We start from the raw sequence: 25,863 nt of genomic DNA, 5'->3' as shown, positions 1-25,863 counted from the left end.
AAGGGATTTCCAGGCCTGGCTAACGAGGCAAGGTGAGCCAAGGTGCGCCGGGCCCGCGGGCCCTCCCCCTTCCCAGCTGAGCGACGCCGGGCAGTTTAACCTCGCAGCTGTGTCTCCACGCGGACGACACCTGAGCAACTGTCCCTACCACGGAGGCTTAGAGAACCAGGTGGCAGGTGCACCGCAGAGCGCGCACAGGTGCGAGTCGCTACTGTTCCTGGCCCCGTCCCCGTGGCCGCGGCCGCGTCCGGTGGCTGTCACCCACAGGAAAGGGTCATTTGCTGTCCAGGAGTAAGGATGGGCAGCAGGATGCTCCGGGCGCTTCTCAGCTCCCCCGGGGTGCTGCCCGCGCGGTGCGGGCTCGGGAGGCCCGCGGCCCCTGCAGTCACCGGGAGGGCGGGGGAGCGAGGGGCAGGGATGGAGCGGGGCGGGGACGCAGCCACGGGCCGCCGCGGGGCCGCCAGGGGACCGCGCGCCTGCGGGGGGGGGCGGGGGGGCTCACCGCTCTCCGCGTCGCGGGCCTGGAGCCAGGTATTTCCCTTTCCCACCTGGACGGTGCGACGCGGGGCTGGGCGCGGAGGCCGCATCGCCGCGCGTCCCTAACCCTGCCCCCCCGCCCCCCTGCACCCGGGCCCCGCCCCGCGGTTGGCCTGCGGGCCGGGGCCGTCGCCGATTGGCGCTCGCGGGCCGGGTCCCCGGGGTTTAAAGAGGGGGCGGGGGCGCCCTGCCCAGCCGTCGCGCCCTGAGCCGGCCGCAGCCTCCACGTCCGCCGTCGCGAGCGCAGCTGCTGGGGCGAGCCCCGGGGACGCCGGGGTGGCGGCCGCGATGGTGGCCACGTGCCTGCAGGTAGTGGGCTTCGTCACGAGCTTCGTGGGCTGGATCGGCATCATCGTCACCACGTCCACCAACGACTGGGTGGTCACCTGCGGCTACACCATCCCCACCTGCCGCAAGCTGGACGAACTGGGCTCCAAGGGGCTGTGGGCCGACTGCGTCATGGCCACGGGGCTGTACCACTGCAAGCCCCTGGTGGACATCCTCATCCTGCCGGGTAAGGGCCTCGCCTCGGGCCGCTGCCCGGCCCCAGGACCCTGCGCTCGGCGGGCGCCTCCGTCCGCCTCGCTGTGAAGGGGTCCGGCGGCCCCGCCCCCGACCTCGCCCCGCCGCAGTTTTCTGTCTGGACTTCGGGGCCGCAGCGGTGGGCGCGGCCGAGGCACCCCGAGAAGTCCGCGAGCCGAGCCGTGGCCGGGCTGGGGACGCTGGGCGCGCGGGTGGCCGCCGCGCCGTGTGCCCCACCTTCCCGCCGTCCGTGGTCCCGAAGCCCCGGGGACGGGGGGGGGCGGGCGTCCCTCCGGGGGAGGGTCCTCCGGGCCCCCAGGTCGTCCCGTTCCCGCACCCCCTGCCCCCGCCGCGGCCCGCGGTGACCCCTTCCCTGCCTCGGCACCTCTCGGTCCCATATAACCCCCCCCCCCGGCCCCCGCCGGTGCGATAGGGAAGACTTGACCCCCCTCCCCCTGCCGGCTGGTCCGATAGGGAAGACTTGACCCCCCGCCCCCCTTCTGGTCCGATAGGGAAGACTTGACCCCCCGCCCCCCTTCTGGTCCGATAGGGAAGAGTTGACCCCCCGCCCCCCTTCTGGTCCGATAGGGAAGAGTTGACCCCCTGCCCCCCCCTTCTGGTCCGATAGGGAAGACTTGACCCCCCCGCCCCCCCTTCTGGTCCGATAGGGAAGAGTTGACCCCCTGCCCCCCCCTTCTGGTCCGATAGGGAAGAGTTGACCCCCCGCCCCCCTTCTGGTCCGATAGGGAAGACTTGACCCCCCCGACCCCCTTCTGGTCCGATAGGGAAGAGTTGACCCCCTGCCCCCCCCTTCTGGTCCGATAGGGAAGAGTTGACCCCCCGCCCCCCCCTTCTGGTCCGATAGGGAAGAGTTGACCCCCCGCCCCCCTTCTGGTCCGATAGGGAAGAGTTGACCCCCTGCCCCCCCCTTCTGGTCCGATAGGGAAGACTTGACCCCCCCGCCCCCCCTTCTGGTCCGATAGGGAAGAGTTGACCCCCTGCCCCCCCCTTCTGGTCCGATAGGGAAGACTTGACCCCCCGCCCCCCCCTTCTGGTCCGATAGGGAAGAGTTGACCCCCCGCCCCCCTTCTGGTCCGATAGGGAAGAGTTGACCCCCTGCCCCCCCCTTCTGGTCCGATAGGGAAGACTTGACCCCCCCGCCCCCCCTTCTGGTCCGATAGGGAAGAGTTGACCCCCTGCCCCCCCCTTCTGGTCCGATAGGGAAGAGTTGACCCCCCGCCCCCCTTCTGGTCCGATAGGGAAGACTTGACCCCCCCGCCCCCCCTTCTGGTCCGATAGGGAAGAGTTGACCCCCTGCCCCCCCCTTCTGGTCCGATAGGGAAGAGTTGACCCCCCGCCCCCCCCTTCTGGTCCGATAGGGAAGAGTTGACCCCCCGCCCCCCTTCTGGTCCGATAGGGAAGACTTGACCCCCCGCCCCCCCTTCTGGTCCGATAGGGAAGAGTTGACCCCCCCGCCCCCCCTTCTGGTCCGATAGGGAAGAGTTGACCCCCCCGCCCCCCCTTCTGGTCCGATAGGGAAGAGTTGACCCCCTGCCCCCCCTTCTGGTCCGATAGGGAAGAGTTGACCCCCCGCCCCCCTTCTGGTCCGATAGGGAAGACTTGACCCCCCGCCCCCCTTCTGGTCCGATAGGGAAGAGTTGACCCCCGCCCCCCCCCCCCCCCCGTGTGATGGGACGAGTGTCCCCCCAAGCGAGAAGGCGAGCCGCCCCCAGCTGTGTCCCGCACGCGAGGGGAGAGAACTGTCCCCGTCCGCCTCTTCCGACGCCAGCCCCCCCGCCCCCCATCCTCACGGGCTCCCCCGTCGAAAGATTCTGGGCACCAGTTTCAATTGGGACGGGAACGTGGAGCCAGCTGGGTGAGAGGCCGGCCGCGGGCTCCGCCCCGGGGTGGGGGTGGGCCCTTCTCCGCCCCCTCCCCCCGCGGGGTGGACGCCCCGGCCCCCGCCCCCATCTTCAGTCCCGCTGGGCTTGGGGTGGCGCCGCTGGAGGCCTGTCCTGGTTCCCTAACCAGCGCCCAGCTCGGCTCCAAGGCCGGTCCGGGAGCCCCTGGCTTGGGGCCATCTCCTGGGGGAGCCTTTAGCTCCCTGCGGACTCTGCACCCCCTCCCCACAAGCCCCCCCCCCCCAAGTGTCCAGCCCTTGTACTTGGAGTCAATCCCCCCTTCCTCCTTGCTGCTCTGGTATTTCACTTTTATCACCATCAGGGCACATTTAGACTTTTTTTGTTCACTGTTCAAGTCTTCCTACCTTTTCATGTTAAATTCCTCCAAGATACAGGAGGCGTCCTCCTCTCTTTGCACCTCCTGCACCAGGAATTGCTGCCCTAGGCGGCTGGTGCGCACCATGCGTGGCAGTCCTGCCAAGCGCTACCTTCTCTATTTTTTTAAAAATTAAAAAAAAAAAAGTTACTTAATGAATCCTTACACCCAAGATCGGGAGTAGCTCACTCTTCTGACTGAGCCAGCCAGGCACCCTCCTCTACTCCATCCATGTTGAACTTTCAGAATGACAGGGGTCCCGGGAACCCAGAAGATCTGCACTCACCTGCACTTAGTGGCAGCCTTGGTAGACCTGGGAGGGACTCTGGGCTCCAGTGCTCGTAATCTGGGTAATTTAGGACAATTTACTAGTCTTTGCGAACACCGGTCGTCTTCCTTTAAAAATCGAAATCAAACCAACCCACCTCTCTTTCAGTGTTGTTTTGGGGAATTAAATGAGACATGCAAACCTCCTTTGATGCAGTAGAGGTTTCAGAAATTGTTGCTATAATTTTTATTAAAAGCTGGGTATGATATTTGTAGGAATCTGAGTGAAGCATAAAATCTCTTTTCTTTCTTTTTTCTTTCTTTCTTTCTTTCTTTCTTTCTTCCTTCCTTCCTTCTTTCTTTCTTTCTTTCTTTCTTTCTTTTTCTTCTTTCTTCTTTCTTTTTCTTTCTTTCTTCTTTCCATTTCCTTCCTTCCTTCCTTCCTTCCTTCCTTCCTTCCTTCCTTCCCTCCCTCCCTCCCTCCCTCCTTCCCTCCTTTTTTCTTCCTTTCCCCTGAAATTAAGTTTACTGAGCATTTAGAGCCAAGTGGTTTATTTTCAGAGAACAGACCATCCTACAGATGGAGTTCACTTCAGGGAGGGCCTCATCCTTCCTGCGGTCTCCCTCCCTCGCACTTGGATGGGCACAGGAACAGATCTCAGTCTCCATCTTTTGATTTTTCAGTCATGGCCTTGGCCTCAGGCGCATGGACAGCCTGCACCATGAATTTCAGACCCTCAGCTGCTAGTTGACTGTGCCTGTGGTGTCCAGCCTGGCTCTCCTACTAGCTGCGGGGACACAGGACTTTGCTCAGAGGTCCGGCCTCAGAATCCTGTGGCTCTTCTGGGGGGGGGGGGGTGGTTCTTCAGGTCAACAGATAGTTGATTGATTGTTTACCCTTCGTTTTGAAAAAGCTGATGTGGGCAGTGGCTGGAAGAGTGCCCATGGGGTCTGAGTTCTGGGGGAGCAGATCCTGCTTAGAGACAGTGCTGTAGTTGGCTCTTGGTGCACAGGCCAGACACAGGTTTGTGAGGCAGACACGGGCTCATTTTTGGCTTTGTCTTTAACTCTGCCTCTCCCCGGGCCACTAAGCAGAAAAGGGAGAGTAATAAATACAACCCCCTCCTTTATTTTTGGAGGAAGGAGAGTGTTTTAATGAGAAACAGTACATCTACGCCTGCCATATTCTGCTGGTATCTTGTCAGAGTTATTTTACATGAATATCGCATATATTGTAATCTTTTTTCCTAATGAAATTGTTACCTGGCATTTTGATTTGACAGCATGAAGTTCAGTTGGTTTTGCTCCACTCTTATTATTTAACTTCTTATTCCTTCATTCCTAATTGTACGTTTACATCAGCTGCCATGGGCCCAGTATTAACTCCGTGAAGACAGGTGTCTGCCCTCTAGGAATCCTTGGGGCTGGAGAGATGCATTTAGAGCCACACCAAAAAAAAAAAAAAAAAAAAATAGAGCCACACCAGACCGTTGTGGAAGCATGCCCAGGAGCCTGGGTGAGGCGGGACATGGACCCTGAGCGTGGGTCACGTGCTGCACCATCGATAGGGGTCAGGAGTCACGAGTGCAGCATCCTCTGGGGAAATACCAAGCCGAAGCCTTAGATTGTCTAGTTAGGACCACAGACTATATACCACGGGAATAAAAGCATATGGTTGGGGACAAAATCACCTAGTGCACCTGGAGATAAAATGCACTGACACAGAGTAATAACACCAGTAATAACAGCTCATCTTTCTGGAGTATTCCGTATGTGCCAGGCGCCGTTCTCAGCACTGCATGAGTCCGCTAATTTAATCTCGGCTGAATTCTCTTAGAGAGCTCTAGGCACTATTATCATTTTCACCTTAGAGATGAGGCGAGTGGCATCTGAGATCACAGGAGGCATCTGAGAAGGTTTGAGTTTTAGTCTGACTCTTTCAGAAGGTGATGTCGTGGCGTAATTGGACTCAGGTCCCTACATCCTGGAAGCTTCGACAAGTGGTCTAACCCGGGGATCTCCGTTCAGCCTCTCCAGCCTCCAACCTCCTTTTTTTTGGTCCTGGAGTCACTTTAAAAGTTGAACATGTGATCTTCGGCAGCATGTACCACGTTCCAAGTCCTGGGATGGGGCCGGAGGAAGGCAGGTGGTGCAGAGCTCCCTGGGGCCGGAGTTCAGGATCCGGGGGGTGGGAGCCCCGCTCTAACGCCGCTGCGTGTTCTCTTGTGTCCAGGCTATGTGCAGGCCTGCCGAGCCCTGATGATCGCAGCCTCGGTCCTGGGGCTGCCGGCCATTCTCCTGCTGCTGACGGTTCTCCCCTGCATTCGAATGGGCCATGAGCCCGGTGTGGCCAAGTACAGGCGGGCCCAGCTGGCTGGCGTCATGCTCATTCTGCTGGGTAAGACCGCTTTCTATCTAGCACCCCGACTTCGAGTGAACCTGATGAATCGCAGATCTTGCCTGCCTCATGGGGTTCAAGAGGCATGTGAAAGGAAGCCAAAGGTATCTCCCCGGGAAAAGCTCCCCATGATGTGTATCCCTTTCTGTTTCATGGGTATTTGATGCAGAAGGACAGGTACTGTCTGTGGCTGGGGGTGGGGGAGGTGTCACTGAACATGAAAACAAATTAAAAAGGAAAAGGCAGAAAGGATTATATGGGTATACTTAAGACAGAGACCCGGGGACAGGAGAGAGCGACACAGTAGCTCTCCACTCAGGCTTCCCAGTGGAATCCCTTTTGTGGGAATACCTATGCCCAGATCCCAGCATCTGGAATTCCTGGGCATCAGGCCAAGCAAAGATATTTTTTGAAAGCTTCTAAGTGATTCTTATGCATAGCCACAGTTGAGAGCTTCATTTAATATATAAAGAAAGAGTACAGAAAGAGGAGGGCAAGAGAAAAGCAAGATCTTGAGGCTGGTAGATCTCCAGGGATGATTCAGTATTTCATTTTAATTTTTCTTAAGATTTTATTTTATTTTATTTTATTTTATTTTATTTTATTTTATTTTATTTTATTTTATTTTATTTTATTTTATTATTTTTTTAAAAGATTCTGGGCAGCCCCGGTGGCTCAGCGGTTTAGCGCTGCCTTCAGCCCAGGGCATGATCCTGGAGACCCAGGATCGAGTCCCGTGTCGGGCTCCCTGCATGGAGCCTGCTTCTCCCTCTGCCTCTCTCTCTCTCTCTGTCTCTCATGAATAAATAAATAAAAATCTTTTAAAAAATTTTATTTGTTTGAGAGAGAGAGAGGGCACATGAGCTGGGGAAGGGGGGAGGGGAGGGGTAGAGGGGCCAATCCCAGGATCCTGGGATCCTGGTGCTCGATCCCAGGATCGTAAGATCTGACCTGAGCCAAAGTCAGATGCTCAACTGACTGAGCCACCCAGGCACCCCTTAAGATTTTAAGTAATCTCTGTACCCATCACAGGGCTCAAACTCACAACCCCGAGGTTAAGAGTCGCATGCTCCACCGACTGAGCCAGCCAGGGGCCCCTTAATCTTGTATTCAGTAAGGATTCATTGAGCATCTGCTGAGTGCCAGGCACCGTGGTTGGCACACACACAGGAAGGGGCCCAAGCCAGACCGGAGGAGTTTCCCAGAGCAGAGGATCCCAGGGATGAGTTTTTGAGAATTGAAGAGAAGGTGTTGAGACCACGGATGGGGGCAGGGGGGTGGCCAGCCCAGGCCAAGGAAATGGCACACGCTCCTTCAGTTTTCCTGGTTACACTTGCACACAGAGGGTTTGATTTAACGACCTAGCGAGGATCCTTCTTCTAGCTCTGCTCCCTTCAGTGATTTCACTTCTACTTTTTTTCCTGAATGCTAATTCCACCAGCACATTCTAAATCCTAATAGAAGACATGAATTTCAAGAACAGCGGCTCTTGCTGCAAAGTGCCCTGATGTATTGGTGAGCAGCAACTGGTCTGCATATGGGTTAGACGTAAAGTCAGGTTCTCCTGAGACAAGGAATTCCCATCCCCAAACTGGTATCAGACTATATGCTTGAAGGGTAAGGGTCAGGGTTCTTTTTTTTTTTTTTTATTTTAAAGATTTTATTTATTTATTCATGAGAGACACAGAGAGCGAGGCAGAGACACAGGCAGAGGGAGAAGCAGACTCCCTGCAGGGAGCCCGATGTGGGACTTGATCCTGGGACCCTGTGATCACGACCGGAGCCGAAGGGAGATGCTCGACCACTGAGCCATCTGGGTGCTCCAAGGGTCAGGGTTTATATGGGTCAGTGCGGGGAGTAAGGGGGCATGTGAGGTAGGTGTGCCATTCTATAAGATTGCAAAGGGCTGGAGGTTTCCAGAGACCTGTGAAGCCACAGAGAACGCAGAGGAGGGGCTTGTGTGGGTGTGTGTTGGGGGGGCAGGTGTTGGGTGACGGGACTGCAAAGACCGGAGTGCCACTGTCATTTCCAGAGAGCAATCTTGGCGTGGACATTTTGGTTCCAGCCACAAAGCATTTGTGTGGGGTGCCACGTGGAACGCACAGTGGCAGGCGATCCCTCTAACTGCCCGGGTCCTCTGTCGCAGTGCTTTTTGGAGGTCAGATCTTTACATTCAAATCCCCACAGTTAGACCAAAGCTCCGCAGGTAAATTGGTTTGTGGGATCCAGGTGGAAACGCTTCTCGTCCTGGGCAGTTGGCACTGTGACTTGCATCACATTCTTAGAGAAGCTCCAGAAGGCTCTCTCGGGCTCCGAGGATGCCAGAGCCAACGGGTGAGTCTGTTGTGTTAGGTGTTCATTTTTAGAAGTTCTGGCCTTCCATGTGAGAATCACAGAGTACCCACTAAGAGAGTGCCTGAAGGAAAAAAAAAAACCCCAAACCCTGTGGAAAACAGAGACATAAAAGTACATATAGACCAATTGGTATTTCTTTAAAAAACAAACCCTAAAAACACCTGAATTGTCCAGGTGAGTAACAAGGGTTATTAAAAAACAAACAAACCCAGCAACCATTATTTGAAATTTCCTAGCTGAATTAAAGCTTTCCTTTATCCTTTTCAAGTGGGTTGCTTGGTGGATGTGGACAGAATTGTAGAGAGGGACATGGGGTGCGGCTGGTAGTGGTGTGGGGTCCTCAGTCCCTCATCACTGTGGGGTGAAAACACGGAAGCCCTTTGAGTGAACTGACTCTCAGAATGGCTGCACCTTCCCAGCCATTTGCTATCAGGTTGGGGTGAGGACGCCACCCCTTGCCCTCTTGTGGCTTTGAATTTCCAGGGTTACCTGTTGCCTCTTTGGGGTTCCATTGGATTTCTTTCTCAGTGGGTTGTCACTTGCCTTCAGGTTGGGTGTTGTTTGGACTGGAAAGAGCTAGCTCTGGACACGCAGTGCTCATTGTCTCAGCTGTGGCACCTGCTGGTCGCCTCTGGGTCTTCTCTGGAGCCCAGTGCCTCGGTTCCCCTGTTGGCATGGATGGGAGGAGCTCGAGGGAGTGAAGGCTCCCTTTGTGTTACTCTGGATTGACTTCTGACGCTCTCCCCGGAGAAGCCAGTGCTGGGCTCCTGCAGGTCACCAGTGATGCTCCAGCCGAGGTGTGGTCGCTGACCAAAGGGCACCAGGCAGCTCTGGGGTCTGGGGGCCCAGGAACTGGAAACAATACTGAAGGTGATTTGGATATGGAGACTGTAAGCACGATTACTTAAAATCAGCTTTTCCTGACCCTGAACATTTCCATTTTTCCAAAGGCTTAAAAATACGTCTGTTGAACAATAGTGTTACCTTCTCTGTGGTCTCAAGTTTAATGGTGTGAGAATTCAGTCCAGCTTTGGGGGTAGGAATGGGGGCCTGATGTAGCCGACTCCTCAGATCGAGGATGGATCCAGGTGCACCTCAGAGCCCTTACCCAGGCAGGAGGTGCCTATGCCCTGAGCTGCTTTGTCTTATCACTGGGGGGTCAGACCACCAGTCCGAGATCTGAGTCTCGGATCTCCCACTTTCCACCTGTGTGACCTGGGCCAGTTACTTAATGTCTCTGAGCCTTTATATGAAACGAGGCGATAATGCTTATGTCTGAGGTTGGTAAGAACAGTAAAAGGAGGTTCGCAAATTGTTTAGCCTGGTGTCCGGCACATAGTAAGTGCTCAGCAAATGGTTGCTGTTCTCATTGCTGTTGTTGGTTGGAGGAAATAGAGAGCTAACCCAGAGGGCAGTCGGGTATTCTTTGGATCATGTCTCATTCCTGCGGGGCAATCTCCACACATGGCATTGGTCAAGAGAGACAGTGAGCTCTTCCTGGAAATGCCAGGTCACATCCTGGTCTAATGGAGACATTTCCATTGTTTACTTTGTAAAAACCAGAGTGTAGATCAATAAGTAGTTGGAGGTTGGTTTTTTGTTTTTTGTTTGTTTTTTGTTTTTTGTTTTTTGTTTTTTTTTGCTTATTCCATTATAAGAAGCCACGTTAAACTACCCAACTAAAAATACTCAAGCTTAGTTCTGATTTGATCTCATTCTTACTTCACTGTAACTTAGGAAATACTTGATTTGGGTGTTTCTTAGGAAATACTTGATTTGGGTGGGGAGATGGGGTAGGGAATGGAAGGAGAAGTGCATATTCCTTCCTTAGTGGGATCCTCTCATTTTCTCTCCTCTTATTTAAAAATATGGCCCCAGGAATTGTATTTGTATTGGAAGGAAGTAGTTTCAATTTGGACCTTACCGGTAATAATGGAATTGCAGTAAAATAAAGGGTGTGTGCAACTGTGGGACAGATTGAGCTTGTCATGCACGCAGAATCAGATGTCCTAGGAAGGGTCACCCTTGGGTGTGGAGTCAACAGTGATGCCCTTAATCCTGGGGTCTCAAGAGAATAGATGGAAAATGTTTTCTTCTAAACTCATCAACTTTATACAAACGAGCTCAAAATGTAAATCAACTTTCATATGGGTAGTGGAAAGGTTGTGGGATCTTTAGTATGGTCGTTTCTTTCTTTCTTTTATTTATCTAAGATAGTCACAGAGAGAGAGAGAGGCAGAGAGAGACACAGGCAGAGGGAGAAGCAGGCTCCATGCACCGGGAGCCCGACGTGGGATTCGATCCCGGGTCTCCAGGATCACACCCCGGGCCAAAGGCAGGCGCCAAACCGCTGCGCCACCCAGGGATCCCAGTGTGGTTGTCTCTTAAAATGACCTTATTGGTAAAATTGTAGGAATTAAATGCTTTGTGAAGTCTCTCCTATTTCTAAGCTCTGTGATTAAAAAAAAAGATTAACAAATAACCATGAGGCTTTTAAAAAAAGTTATGGGGGAAAAAAAGGATAATGATGTGTGAAATAGATATAAAAGGGAAAAATGTTGAAAGCAAGCCAGGAAAAAAATGCAGTCAAATATTCCACTGACTTGATGATTATTTTACATATTAGGTCTTCATAAAAGTCATTGTAAGAGGAGTATGTCCTTTGGCAGCTATGTTTTCTTAAGTCAAAATTTAGAGAATCACAAATAAAAAAAAAGAAAAACTAAGATTTTTCTAGATTCAGATTATAAGGAAATAACATATATGACTCCAACCAACAGCTTGTTAGAAATCTCATTACTTGTTGCCTTGAGTTAATTGGTACAAAGCTAAAGTTAGTTGCTATTTAGAACATATGTTATAGTAGCATCAATTGTAGAAGGCAGCACTCAGTGCACTGTAAAATGTTTAAATGGAAGGAGATTTAAGAAATAGTTTTTTTTAAGAAATAGTTTTTATTGTGGAAAATATCATACATACATAAAAGTAGAAAAAATAGTATAACTCAAACTCATCCTTAATAATGATAAATTTGTGGCCAGTCTGTTTCACCAATTTACTTCTTTTCTTCCAGTCCTCAGAATTTTTTTGAAGCAAATCTCAGATATAATATCAAGGAAAATTTTCCCCCCATATTACTTATATCACTCAGAGTAATTTATGTGATTTTAGCGGAAATATTGCTTTGTGCCAGAAATAATGCTTTTAAAGTCCTGTCAGTTCTTAGTTCTGAAAACGAGAAAGCCTGAAAACAGAGGTGTTCATTGGAGGAAGGAAGAAATGTCAGAGTCTGGTGCTTTTCTGCCTTTCTGGGCCTCTTTGTCAGTCTTTCCCTCTCTTTCTAAATTGGTACCTTCAAAGTCACACACACATGTGCTCATTTTATTTAACTTCATCACATTTATTTAACTCCATATATTACCATGTATCATCTAATCCCTAAAAAAATTAAAAGCTGTGTGTACATTGCTCTAGAATTGCCTTTCCTACTATTTTCTGTGTTTGGCTACATCAGGATCATTGTTAACTTTAAATAAGGCTAAAGAACACATTGTATTACATTATTTGAAACTTAGCAAGGGAGGCAATTTTATTCCATGAAGAGCAGGGAGTTCTGTTTGCGAGAGCACCAAGTCCAGGTGAATCTGGATCTGCGCAGTGAAGCCATCTTGCCTGCCCTCCTCCTCTTCCTCTTCTCTTCTTTTCTTTTCTTTTCTTTTCTTTCTTTTCTTTCTTTTCCTTTCCTCTTTCTCTCTTTCTCTTTCTTTCTTTTCTTTCTTTCTTTCTTTCTTTCTTTCTTTCTTTCTTTCTTTCTTTCTTTCTTTCTTTCTTTCTTTCTTTCTTCCAGCTAAGTATGTCCCCAGTTTTCACTTTCTGTTCCCTTCCAAATGACAGATTCCCCTCCCCCCGCCTTGTGCAATTAACTATTGCATCTTTGGAAAGTAGAAGAGGAGAAATTGGAAGATCTGACCATTAGAATTTTTCTGTTAGAGACTTACTTTATTGTTTATTTATTTTTAAGATTTTATTTATTCATGAGACACACACAGAGAGGCAGAGCCACAGGCAGAGGGAGAAGCAGGCTCCATGCAGGGAGCCCAATATGGGACTCGATCCCAAGACCCTGGGATCATGCCCTGGGCCGAAGGCAGATGCTCAACCACTGAGCCACCTAGGCGTCCCAAGACTTCCTTTAAAAATGCATTCTGGTGACATGACAAACAAAGCAATGAAAATTCTCTTTATCTTTCTTCAATTTTTCTTTACCTTATGGGTAACCGTGACTTTTTTAGAGAAGTATTCTATTTTCTCTGAGTAACTGGGAGAACCATTATGAACTGTGTGTGTGTGTGTCTACAAATAGAAGTAAATCTAGCGGGCCTCCTCCGTCATTAAGAAAGCCAAAATTTTTTGCTAGTTTTATTAATATTTCACATCTTTTAGTTAAGTAATGATTTAACTCTTGGATTTCGACTTAACTGATTAAAACATCCCCCTTTCCCTTCAAACCATGTTGAAATTGAGTACGTTCTTCTTTTTTAGTTTCTAAACATTCTTCATTCTGAGTTCAATTGCAGGTCACTGTTTCCAGTGAACCTCTCATTTCCCTTCATGTTGTGTGGCGGCCTGTCATCTTTTAGTGGTTTTGATGTGGTTCATCTTTGAGAGCCACAGGAATTCCACCCAGAGTTCATTCATCTACTAGGAAATAAAGTAACCCCGCTGGCGCTTGTTCGCCTTGTTTTGTGGCGGTTATAAAAGAAGGAAATCTTTAACGAGGTAAATCATGAGCTTGTAAGTTCAAGTGTGTTAAAGTCACATTACAGTTTCAGGATTTTGGAAGTCAGTTTTGGTGGGTTTGAAGTGGAAAGGAGACTTGAAATGAGACTGTCTCTCACCCATCCATCCCTCGTTCATTCACCCGGTCTGGCATGTTCATTATTTAAATGTTTAGACACGTCCCTGATGTTTCCTTTTTCTAGTGAATTATGTTGGAATAAAATCTAGCAAAATACCCAAAACAGTCAAAATCAAGGTTGATTATTTTTTTGGAAATATTGAGCCTGATTCTTTCCCCATGTGAAGATGCTCTTATTCTCTTGCTTAGGAAAAGGGGAAGAACTAGGCAATTTCTTATCTATCTATCTATCTATCATCTATCTATCTATCTATCTATCTATCTATCTATCTATCTATCTATCTATTATGTGTATCTTTATTTTATAAAATCCACACCAAATCTGCATTCAAGTCAGGTTTACATGAAGTCTGGGGAATACTTGGGAGTGTGTGTGTGTCGTATGTATAAATATAAAATAACTGAGAAATATAAATTTGAACCGTATACTGTTTTGAAATTAGGCTGTTTATGGAAATGATAGATTGAATTGAACCAAATCAGTTGTTTGGGAATCAATTTTTTTTTTCTCCCTGTGGAATTCAGCTATTTCCTCCCTACCTTTTCCTTCTAATCAAGCTTGGGTATTTGGAAGCCCTTGCTAGATTGCTGTTTGACTCAAGCAGAATGAGCGCTCCCTTTGGGGGGCTCGGGGTAAGCAGCTGGATTGTATGAAGAGCCTAGAGTAGTTTTCTCTGCCTGAAACACTCTAGAAGAGTTTTTTTCTTGTCCTGACACCAAAAAAGACTCTTTTTCTTCTTTCTCTATGTCTTGCTGAGGGTATGACTCCGACAGTAGCTACGCCGTACTTGGTGAGTGCTGCATTTGGAATGTGTGGCTGGCGGAAGAGAGAAAAAAGACTTTTTCCCCTGTATGTCAGGTGTTCGAGGCCCTGGGCTGGAAAGGGAAGAGTCAGTTGACACTGGTTTTCTTGAAACACTATTCACAGAAGGAAAATACATCGCCTCATGGTATCGCATACAAACATATTTACAGAAGCTGGCGTGATTGTTCTTACTCTAGGAAAAAAATGAAGACATGAGCATATGGACAGATTTTAGCTTCTTAGGTAATCTATACAAACTCCTGAAATATGTGAATGGTTCACATTAATGGAGAGAATTTAGGCTATTATAATGGCAATTTGAGCAACTAAAAACCCCCAAATTAATTCTTCCCTCTGACTTCTACTAGAGATCTATGCTTTTTTATAATAGGAATCCCATTTACTCATGTGTATCTATACCCAGCTCGTGGGGCTGGGTTTAGTCTGTTGTTTAACAAGAACCCATTACAAGCTACACAAAATGCAGTGAGGTGGCTTAAGAGGTCTTTTTTTTTAAAAAATATTTTTAAAAGATTTATTTATTCATGAGAGACACAGAGAGAGAGAGAGAGAGAGAGAGAGAGAGAGAGAGAGGCAGAGACACAGGCAGAGGGAGAAGCAGGCTCCCTGTGGGGAGCCCAATGTGGGACTCGATCCCCGGACTCCAGGATCATGCCCTGGGCCACAGGCAGTGCTAAACCGCTGAGCCACCCAGGGATCCCCCTTAAGAGGTCTTTCAAAGTGGGTAAGACTTAAATCTTTTCTTCAGTTTAGAACTAATGTATGAGACTGTTAGATTTGGGTGCTTCTGTTTAATGAAAAATTCTATATCTTCTCTGTGGGCATTGAGGTTAAGTCAGAAAATCACTCAGGGTGAGTAGAAGTCAGAAATCCTGAGTTGAAAGTGACAAGGAGACTCCAGGTAGCAAACATCACAGTACCTTGAATTTATCGAAGGCTAATAAATGGCTAATGATTGAAAACCTCATTGTGATTATTTTCCCGATCTGTCAGCTTTAATGTGTGATCCCAATGTAAAGCTTCAACCAAAATTCTTTCCTGCTGTAGTTGTGAGAAATCAGGTGACACCAAGGGAAGTTATGGAGTTACTTTGTTGGGGGTTGTGTTCAGCGCATTAGCCACTAGCCACATGTGGTTATTTAAATTTTAATTAATTAAAATGCAAAACACAGTTTTTTGGTCTCACTAGCCTCTTGAGAAACCTTTAAAAGCCCCTGTAGCTTGTGACCACCCTATTTGACAATGCCCGTGTAGAGGTTTACAGCATTTTTAAAAGTTTTCGTAGGCTCTTGCCTGCCGTGTTTTGCAACTTTGCTTAGGAGTAGAGGAAGAACTAAATGATACAGGAGCTGTTTCTTATCTTCCTCTTTAAAATCTAAACCACGTCTGAAAGTTAGACTGGTTGCTGGAAGACCATAAAATACTACCATTGTGACTCAGATATCATCACCGTGGAACCCTTGCATGGGTAGATTCTTTGACTCTGAGCATTGCTTATTGGTGTATTGAGATTTTGTGATCGTGAACAGCATACCACAGACTCAGGCTCTTAGCCAGCACTGCGCTGATGTCTAGCAACATCCACCACAGCAAGAGAATTCTCCGCGCTTCTTCAGTCTTTGTCATGTGAATTGGCCAAATTGTAATGGGAGTTTTCCAACTGACCATTGGAAAGATGAAGTGGGCATCATTTTCTTTCTTTCTTTCTTTCTTTCTTTCTTTCTTTCTTTCTTTCTTTCTTTCAAGATTTTATCCATTTATTCATGAGAGACACACACGGGGAGAGAGAGAGAGAGAGAGAGGAGAGAGAGAGAGAGGCAGCGACACAGGCAGAGGGAGAAGCAGGTTCCCTGCAGGGATCCCGATGTGGGACTCGATCCCAGGACCCTGGGATTACGCCCTGAGCTGAAGGCAGATGCTCAACCATTGAACCACCCAGCATCCCATCATTTTGTTTCTCATTTCCGAACATGTCAGATCATCTAATCATCCACTTGGTACACACTGAACACATACTATGTGCCCCAGAGTGAGTTAAACACTGACTTTACAAACATAAGTGGGACTTGGTCCCTGCCTTCCAGGAACTCAGAACTTGGGATGGGAAATAGACACGTAAAGAGATCATTATAATACATTTAGGTAAGTGTAATAGAATTCTAAGTATAGATATATGGGATTCTGGGTATGGATATATGGGATTCTAAGTATGGATGTATGGAATTCTAAGTATGGATATATGGGATTCTAAGTATGGATAGATGGGATTCTAAGTATGGATGTATGGGATTCTAAGTATGGATGTATGGGATTCTAAGTATGGATGTATGGGATTCTAAGTATGGATAGATGGGATTCTAAGTATGGATATATGGGATTCTAAGTATGGATGTATAGGATTCTAAGTATGGATAGATGGGATTCTAAGTATGGATATATGGGATTCTAAGTATGGATGTATAGGATTCTAAGTATGGATATATGGGATTCTAAGTATGGATGTATGGGATTCTAAGTATGGATGTATGGGATTCTAAGTATGGATAGATGGGATTCTAAGTATGGATAGATGGGATTCTAAGTATGGATGTATGGGATTCTAAGTATGGATATATGGGATTCTAAGTATGGATAGATGGGATTCTAAGTATGGATGTATGGGATTCTAAGTATGGATGTATAGGATTCTAAGTATGGATATATGGGATTCTAAGTATGGATAGATGGGATTCTCGGTATGGATAGATGGGATTCTAAGTATGGATAGATGGGATTCTCGGTATGGATAGATGGGATTCTAAGTATGGATAGATGGGATTCTCAGTATGGATGTATGAAGATAGATAAGTGAACGCAAATACCCATTTTGTGGCTCAAATGACTTATTCCTGGGCTTTTGCCTTGGCCTTCTTTGGTCCCTGGCACCTGTTGCAAAAACCAAGGCCCGGTGGTCTGACCCAGCTGGGCCGGGTGGGAGCCCCGGGGCGGGGGAGCCAGGGGAGCAGGGCAGCGTGCCCGCTGTGCAGGGGTGCGCTGGGCGTGCCGGTCACAGGTGTCTCTCGTCTCCGCAGCTCTCTGTGCCATCGTGGCGACCATCTGGTTCCCGGTGTGTGCCCACCGTGAGACCACCATCGTGAGCTTCGGCTACTCCCTGTACGCGGGCTGGATCGGGGCCGTGCTGTGCCTCGTGGGCGGCTGTGTCATCGTCTGCTGCGCCGGGGACGCCCAGGCCTTTGGTGAAAACCGTTTCTACTACTCCTCGGGCTCCAGCTCGCCCACTCATGCCAAGAGTGCCCACGTATAGAGGGCTCCGGCCTGACCGCGGAGCTGCTGCGGGTCCCGGGCCCCTGGCCCTAGAGCCGCTGCCCGGCCGGGGAGGCCTCTGGGCTGCCAGGCTCCAAAGCCAAAGTTCTAGAAAAGCATCCGGTCTGGCATGTTTTAGTCTTGATACCCCTCTCTGCATTTGTTGCCTTAAAAGGAATCTTTAGCTCAGAAAATGCCCTTTTCTCATAGTTTTGCCCATTATTAGCTTTTTTCTTGGGCATTCCTTTGTTGTTCCCCAGGATATATATGTATAGATATATATATCCCCTCCCCCCGTTTAAATTTTAAATATCTTGCAAACATTGCTGAGTTGGGTGTGCGGAGAGGAATAAAAGACCCTTTTCAAACTGTTACAGATGAAAATGGGAGCCTCATAAAGATGCCTCTCTGTTCACTCCCTCCTCTTCGGCTCCAAGGTCACCTAGTGATAAGCCATAGAAAAAAACTAGAACTGGGGACGTGGGGTGGGGAGGGAGGGGATTGGGGAACTTCCCCTTTTGTAAGCTGAGGGCAAGGGGTGGGGATATTTTTTAGTTTGTGATTTTACATTTATCTGTACATACTTTTTCGAGGTTGATCATTTTTGTAACCATGGTTTTCCTGAAATTCTCAACTCCTCTGTATGAAGGAAATGAACCAAATAGACTTCAATGATACGATAAGTAACAATACATGTGCATATAACTCTAATCGACACGCTGCCAAATATTTTTGATTTCCAGGTTTGTATGATATGGTTCTTAATCCTACACTCGCGTATGCTTCAACGTAACGCGTCTTTAAAGCTTTCCCCCCTCTCTCTGTTGTCATTTTGTTAAGCCATCTTGAAGCGATGTTGTTTAACATAAATCGTGCTGTTGAATTTGGCTTTACGGGTGTAAACACTGATGGTGTATCAGAATCTGAGGGCCCCAAACTCTCCAAACATTGATGGTGCATTTTGTTCTTTAAGTGAAACCCATGCAATAAAATAACAGACTGTATGCAAAAGTGGCCTTCAATATTTTCTCGTGTCCAGAGGCGCCATCTATAGATTTTCAAGGATTTCATTCATCTCTACTAGTAATTTATAGAGAACCTGGTCGGGCACTCAAGAACAAGTCATTCTGCACTGCCCTGAAAAATGAAAACATTCTATTTTATTCACTGTATCACGGTGGTCATGTGTGGTCATAAGAGTGCAGCCTTGATGCTCTGCAGGTTTCTTGGGTGGAGTGATGTTCTAGCATCTTTAAGTCACGTCTAAGTGGGTGGCAATCAGAAACCAAGTCCCCAGCACAGATAAACTCCTTCATCTATTTTGGACACTTAGTAAAGAAATTGGCTGTAGGCAAAAGGGAAGTATAACACAAATACCCTATATTGGATATTTTGGTAATAATATCTAAATGCAGTATCCTCAAACATGTGTGCATAGATACTTGGAAATTTTGGACAAAGACAGACACATTGAGTTGATTTTTGTTTGTTTTCTGTTCCAGAAGCTCTGTCAAGTAATGAGTCTGCTCGTAAAAACACAGATTACAATCTGTTTTGGCAGTATTTTTCCGAAAATACTAATTTCATTAGTTGATAATATAACAGGCAAACATTTCCTCTTTGGAAATATCCACTTGGGCTAGTCATTTTGGTAGATATTCGTGTACATGAGGAGATTATAGCTATTTCTAAATTCCTTATGTGGAAGAGACAGTCTTCATGTTGACCAAAATATTTGCTTAGTTATAATAAGGTTTTATACGGACACAAGTCAAGTAATTTTATTAGAGGACTCTCTCTAACTAATAAAAACCTGTTAGGGTGTAATGACTGTGAACCTGGATGGAGCAAAAGACATCCATCCAGCAGGTGTGGACAAGTGAGGTCCCCACGTAGCCTCTCCTTAGCGCTGCTGGCTTGAGGCTGGCGTTTCACCTGGTTCTCTCCTCATCACGATGTATGTACTCACTCCGCAGCCTCCTTCCCTGGGGCTGCTGCTTGCTTGCTCACCCGAGAGGGCCTGCTACATGGGCCCACTTTTCCCAGTGGCAAGAGAAGAGACACCCCATATCTCTCCTAGCTAGCTCATTGCCTGCCTAGTTAGGAAATCCCACTTTTTTTTTTCTTTAAAAGATCTTATGTATTTATCCATGAGAGACACACAGAGAGGCAGAGACACAGGCAGAGGGAGAAGCAGGCTCCATGCAGGGAGCCCGATGCGGGACTCGATCCCAGGATCCCAGGATCACGCCCTGGGCTGAAGGCAGATGCTCAACCGCTGAGCCACCCAGGCGTCCCAGGAAATCCCATTTTGTAGGCCATAACAATAGGACTGGGTTTTATTATCAGGGCTAGGGAGTGAGGGGGGTGGGGATAGCTCTTCCTCCAGAACAGTACTGTCTGGTTGAAATATAATAGAGCCACACATGACACTTAAAATTTTCTAGAAGCCACATTAAAAAGCTAAAAATGAGCAAGTGAAATTAATTTTGATATATTCGATTTAATCCAATATATCCAGAATATTCTCATTTCAATAGGCAATGAGTTACGAATGGGGTGTTTTATGACCTGCTTTTTGGCATCCAGTTTTTTGGATCCCAGTGTGTATGTTACACTTCGAGCACATCCCCGTTTGTGCTAGTCACACCTTCAGTGCTCAGTGGCCCTCCGGGGTTGTGGCTATTGGATTGCTCATGACATCACAAGCTGGGAGCTATAGAGCAACAGCTTCTGCTTCAGTAATCATCAACAGGGACTCAGTCTTGATGATTTTGTCTGCTCTCAGTAGGGCTGCATTGGAACCTGGCGATACAGTGACTTTAATTGTCCCCCAGGGGGAAACAGGGGTCCCCCTCTCCCCCAATCACAGGTAAAATAGCAGACCCAAAGTGCTCGACCTGAATAACAGGGAAAAGGGAATTCACGCTCTCGGGACCTGTTTGTATCACGAACTTCACACTTTGAATCCTCCCCCAGGGCCCAGTGTGTAGAGTGAAACATGAGATGTAGAGTTCGGGTTATTCGTGAAGTTCAAACAGCCACTAGAGAGGAGTAGAATTGGATTTAGGTCTACCGAATTCTGAAGCCCTCCTAGCCTCGTATAGGAATCACTCCTAGGAAGTCAGGTAAAAGGCAGATTTGTTCTTCTCACCCCCAAGGGCCCCTCGGAATTCACCCAGGAATCTGCATTTCTATTGCACTCCCGTTGATTCTGATGAGATGGTCCTTATGCCACACTTTGAGCAACAGTGGAGGGAAGGGCCTCTTCTTCACGCCTTTCGGGATGCAGCTAACTCCCAGCACCCATCTCGCTTGGATGGTCCTTGGAGGAGAGATGGCTTTGAGACTTACACCCAGCTTTCTCCCCTTTTTGGCCTTTTCCGAAGAGCCCACATGTGGGGGATCTTTGGGTTGAAATGAACCGGTTCTGTTCATGCTTTCCAAGAATTTGATAGCAACCGAATTACAGAAAGAACGTTTCAAGGAAATCTCTGCATCTGGGGATGCTCGTTACAACAGCAACAAAAAAGAAGATTGTGTACTTAAAGAATACAAGTTACATATTTGTGCTGAATTGGTGGTTTGGAATAACAATAGAACAAGGTTTGGTTGTATCCTGCCCTGTGTGTGTGTTTTTTTTTTTTTTTTTTTTAATTTCCAATCTGCCTGTCAGTGTTTCTCTATACAATGTACACAATGTGAACTGCAACATCTTAAATGTTTGGCAGGACATTCATGCTCATGACATCACATGCTGGGAGGACAGGGAGGCCACTGTAGGGCTGGCCTTGGGGAGAGGCAGCATCAGTGCTGCCATTGAGATCTCCCCACAAAAGAGTGTGTGACAGCCAGATGTGCAGCTTAATGGAGACTGAACCAGAATTGTGGGGGGGACATTGGCACATGCTGCTTAATGGCTTGAATAGCAGCTCTTGAGGAATCTATGTTTCTCTCCCTCATGCAGAATCTCAGAGCTCAGGCTTTGTGGCCCTGTGGCCGGGGGAGGGAATGGAGATGGAGGGACTTGTCACTGCTCCATGCCCCATTGTTGAAATGAAAAAACGTGGAAATGTTAAGCCATTTCTAGAAAATTTTGCATTTTGCAAGATAAGAATTGCTTATGCTCCCTATATTAACTTTTTAAAAAGTTAATATTCAAGCTAATTCTGAGGCATCAGAATTAGCTTCCGAATAAATAGTAAAGGGCACCCAGGTGTCACAGCCCGGGCTTTCTTTATTTAAAACAGTTCTTTCTCTCATGTTGAGTTCGGTAGGCCTTTGCTTTTCTAACTATAATGTGAATACAGATCATGGGGGAAAGGTGAGGGGGAGTCCTGTTATCCTGTTAAAATGCAGATTCTGAGTCAGCAGGTGTGGGGTTGGGCCTGGGATCCTGCATTTCTAACAAGCTCTCAGGCAATGCCGATGCTGTGGGTATAGACTCTCGCCTGGAGCAATCTATACTCGTTAAAGAACGCTTACATGTTGTAGAAAAATGAAGTAAGAAAATAAAAATGTACCCATCGTTTCATCATTAGAGCAATTTCTTTTGTATGTATTCTTGGTCATTGTTTTATTGTAAAACAAAACCCTCTAATATCCTATACGTATAGTGTGTAATCTATTTTTTAAAAAAGTTAATATAGGGAGAACATTTTCTTGTATCAGTAAATGTTTTTCTAAGACAAAAACTGTGATATCTTCATAACCTTCCATTGTTTGGATGTACCATAACTTACTCAAGGAGTTCCCAAGAATATCTTGGTTATGTCGGTTCTTTTCTAATTCTTCAAAGCAATTTTGCCGTGAACATCCTTATAGGCCAAGAATTGCACATCCACATGATGATCCCTGTAAGATAAATCCCTAGAAAAAGGAGTTGCTGGATCACTACTCCAGACAGTGTTTTAGGAACAATTTATTTTCTTGACCAAGGGGGTGCTTCGCTTCCCCCAGCTTTTTTTTTTTTTAATTTTTATTTATTTATGATAGTCACACACAGAGAGAGAGAGAGAGAGAGGCAGAGACACAGGCAGAGGGAGAAGCAGGCTCTATGCACTGGGAGCCCGATGTGGGATTCGATCCCGGGTCTCCAGGATCGCGCCCTGGGCCAAAGGCAGGCGCCAAACCACTGCGCCACCCAGGGATCCCTTGACCAAGGGGGTGCTTCGCTTCCCCCAGCTTTTATGATAGGTTGCAGTGTATCAGTTTAATATGCTGTTTTAGATAAATTATTTGAAATATTTAACATTTCACCTATGATGATATGGAATTATATGAGATGTACTTGTAATAAATAGTCAACAGAAAAATTCCAGATCACGATAGGAGGAAAGGCATGAGAGGGGAGGCTGGGGGTCTGAAGTTCTGCTTGCTGTACATTACAATTCTGCTTCAGTTGACTCTGGTCTACAGGAGGTCCAAACGTGAGCATTTCTCTTCAGGAGCCCTTGTGTTGGGAACGCTCGATCCCAACAGCTCTGGTTAGGAGGGGGAAGCTCTGGGAGCATTGCTAGCTGAATCATTATTTTTTTATTTATTTGCCGCCCCCATCCCCCACCCCCATAACCTATTAAGCATGAGACAAAAAACAAAATGAATCACGTGCCCCACACCTTCTAAATGTTAATCCTGTGCATATGCTAGGGAGAGAATTTACTCGGGTTCTCTTGCCCACTGTACTTATTTATGTTTCAATATAGGGTCAGAAAAAATGCACATCAAGGGGAGCTTCTAGAGGCATGAAAAGGCCAAGGACTGTTGGGGATGAACGCAGCCAGGGACCTTTGGGTGTTTCCCTTGGGAAACAGAACCTTCTATGAACAGAACAGAACCTTCTCCGCACACAGTTAGGAGGCCTTGCTTGCACATTCCGGCCCACAGCTGACCTGGGGATGCTGCTCTTTCCTTCAATTGATTCTGGGCTATGCCAAACCCTTCCCTTCTCACGTTGGTCTTTCCTGAACCAGAACACAGCTCGTATTTGCCTACATCACAAACTATCTAAGCAAGGATCTCAAACCATCCCATTCATTATTCCTTAAAGTATGGCATGGGCACCACCAGCGTAAGACTCATTCAGTAAATGCAGATTGGTGAGCCCTATCTCAGACCTACAGAGACAGTGGCTGGGGCTGGGCCTGGGAATATGCATTTTATTTTTGAATGTTACTATTATGTGTTTAAGATTTTATTTTCAAGTAATCACTGTATGCGGGGCTTGAACTTACAACCCTGAGATCAAGAGTTGCATGCTCTACTCACTGAGCCAGCCAGGGGCCTCCTGGGAGTCTGGATTTTAAATGACTCCTGAAGTGATTCTGGTGTACTCCGAAGTTTGAGAACCACTGAAATAGGTTCAATAAATGTAAGTTCTAGAAGAATACCTGGTTGAAGGTATGGATGAAGAAAACAGAAGCCAGAAAGGTGGGTGATTTACCCAAGGCCATATTCTAGTGAGTCATTTCTCAATTCCTAGGACTGTAAAAACAGTAGAGTTGTGGTTTGGGGGAATCTGCTTTTTTTTTTTTTTTTTTTTTTAGGACTTATTTATTTGAGAAAGAGTGTGTCAGGGGAGGGGCAGGGGGGAGATCTTCAAGCAGACTCTCCACTGAGGGCAAGGCCCGATGTGGGGCTTGATCTCCTGATGCTGAGATCATGACTTGAGCCAAAATTAAGAGTCAGACGCTTAACCCACTGAGCCATCCAGGGCCCCAGGACTATTCCTTCTTTGAATTATCCATCCCATCAGAATGAATTCTTCCCTTGTCTTACCTGACCCTTCTTCCCCGGCCTTGGAGCAGGCCCCTGACTTGGGGGTGGCCTGTCCAAAGCTGGGGTCCATCCTCCATTGGATCTGTGGGTCAGAGCACATTCCTCTCTGACAGCCAGACTGGGAAGACGTGAGGCTGGACGTTCTTAGAGCTGTGGTTCCAGCATGGCTGGAAAAGGGAACCTGGGAAAACGAGGCCAGTGGCAGAGGGGAGCAGAGGGAGAAGAACGGAGAGCATGAGGGAGCCTGGTTCCATCGTTTCCGAGGCCAGCTTTACCAATGCTCTCTGGTTACACCAATATTCACCCCTTTACTTTTCTTGATTGAAATCTGACAGTTGCAAGCAGAAGAATTCTGACCAGGCCGAGGCTGTAGTTCTAGGCCAGTTCCCACCACGTCCGTGCTCCTCTACCCCTGGGCGCTGGGCCCTTTCGTTCGCTAGCTGCGTGGTCTGAACGGGACTCCTCTGCCACAATGAAAGGTCCAGAAGATGGATGCGTGACCTAAGTCAGGCCAATCAAGTTCCCAATTCCCTCCAAGAATCTTTCAAAACGGAAACTAAAGGAGGAGATCTTTCTTCTCCACCTAGGAGAGTTTCCAGTCTCCACGGCGTCCGTCCACTTTGTGAAGCACCTTATCTGTAGGAGTGGAGAGAAGGAGCAGGAGTGGAAGATGGGGGCAGACCCAGCAACGTGCAGGTGTCTACTTCCGGGCGACCTGGGGGCCACCTCCATCAATTTTGGTTAAAGCTAATCTGAGCTAGCGTGCTGTCACTTGTAATCCAAAAGTCCTCTCTAGTAGAGGGGCCCATGAGTGGTTTGACTAGGCCTGGAGCCCGAGGCAGTCTCACGTGTGGGCTGCTGTTTATGTAGGGTGAGGGCTGGGGTTTTGTCGCTAGTGTTTATCCTGAGACCCACAGACACCCTCCTCGCAGCCACCACCATTCTCCACCACCCCACACTAGCTGCTAAGTCCTAGTTTAGGAAAACAGAAATCACCTTAGGGTTACAAATGGATTGTAATACAGGGAATTGGTTGTGGATATGGAACAGCTGGGAAGCCCAAACAGACTTGGCGGTAGAAGGAAGCCACTGGCAGGGGATGGAGAAGCCATGGGAGGAGGCCATGTGACCAGAACCCAGACGCTGGGGCCATCTAGTTAGGGCTGGGACCGTGATGGGTACCTGATGAGGGCTGAGACAGAGGGGGGGCTGTTCTGTGGGATCGGGGGCAATGGAGGAGACTCAGCCCTTGCCCAAGGAGCCACCAAAGCAAAGTGAAAGAAAATACTCTGGTTTCCCCCCCACCCCCCGCTACCCTCCAGGCTTCCGACAGTGCCTCTTTTGGGCAGAACTACCAGAAGTCAGCAGAGGTCAAGGGATCCTGGGAAATGTACAGAGAAGAGTGAGAGAAGGGCAGGAAATGGTCCTCAGAGCACATGGGCAGTGGGGTCTGAACTTGGCGGAGCAGGTCCAAGGGTTAAGGAGCCTCAAACTGCTGAGGGCGAAGCAGGGGCAGGGGGTGGGTGGATAGGCACCCCCGGGAGGCCACCTGTAAGTACCTCACAAACAGGTACTTCTAGCTTTGTTTAAAATACCGATTCGAAACCGATTCCCAAATCTACCTTCCCCACTGGAAGCAGTTATGCTTTTGACAGCACTCGGATGTCCTACAGTTCTGCTCAG

General features: G+C 48.1%; 1 protein-coding gene across 2 annotated transcripts; it reads left to right on the top strand.

The window, feature by feature from the left end:
- Positions 1-684: 684 nt before the first annotated feature.
- On the top strand, positions 685-18,414 carry CLDN11 (claudin 11). Of its 2 annotated transcripts, none has more exons than XM_026007738.2 (3): positions 685-1,051; positions 5,837-6,001; positions 17,172-18,414. In XM_026007738.2, the coding sequence occupies exons 1-3, from the start codon at positions 826-828 to the stop codon at positions 17,402-17,404; spliced, it is 624 nt and encodes a 207-aa protein (XP_025863523.1). In that variant the 5' UTR covers positions 685-825; the 3' UTR covers positions 17,405-18,414. The 2 variants fall into 2 exon arrangements, with proteins under 2 accessions (XP_025863523.1, XP_072608336.1); XM_072752235.1 differs by lacking the exon at positions 17,172-18,414 and adding an exon at positions 7,443-7,511 and having other exon boundaries at positions 719-1,051; positions 5,837-6,136.
- Positions 18,415-25,863: the final 7,449 nt, after the last annotated feature.

This window comes from Vulpes vulpes, chromosome 3, assembly GCF_048418805.1.
Source record: "Vulpes vulpes isolate BD-2025 chromosome 3, VulVul3, whole genome shotgun sequence".
Lineage (NCBI taxonomy): Eukaryota > Metazoa > Chordata > Mammalia > Carnivora > Canidae > Vulpes > Vulpes vulpes.
This window is presented reverse-complemented; position numbering and strand designations above follow the sequence as displayed.

Coding starts and splice junctions, on each gene's coding strand:
- CLDN11 (XM_026007738.2), top strand. CDS start 826: ATGGTGGCCACGTGCCTGCAGGTAGTGGGCTTCGTCACGAGCTTCGTG. Junction 1,052..5,836: donor GGACATCCTCATCCTGCCGG/GTAAGGGCCTCG, acceptor TCTTGTGTCCAG/GCTATGTGCAGGCCTGCCGA. Junction 6,002..17,171: donor CGTCATGCTCATTCTGCTGG/GTAAGACCGCTT, acceptor TCGTCTCCGCAG/CTCTCTGTGCCATCGTGGCG.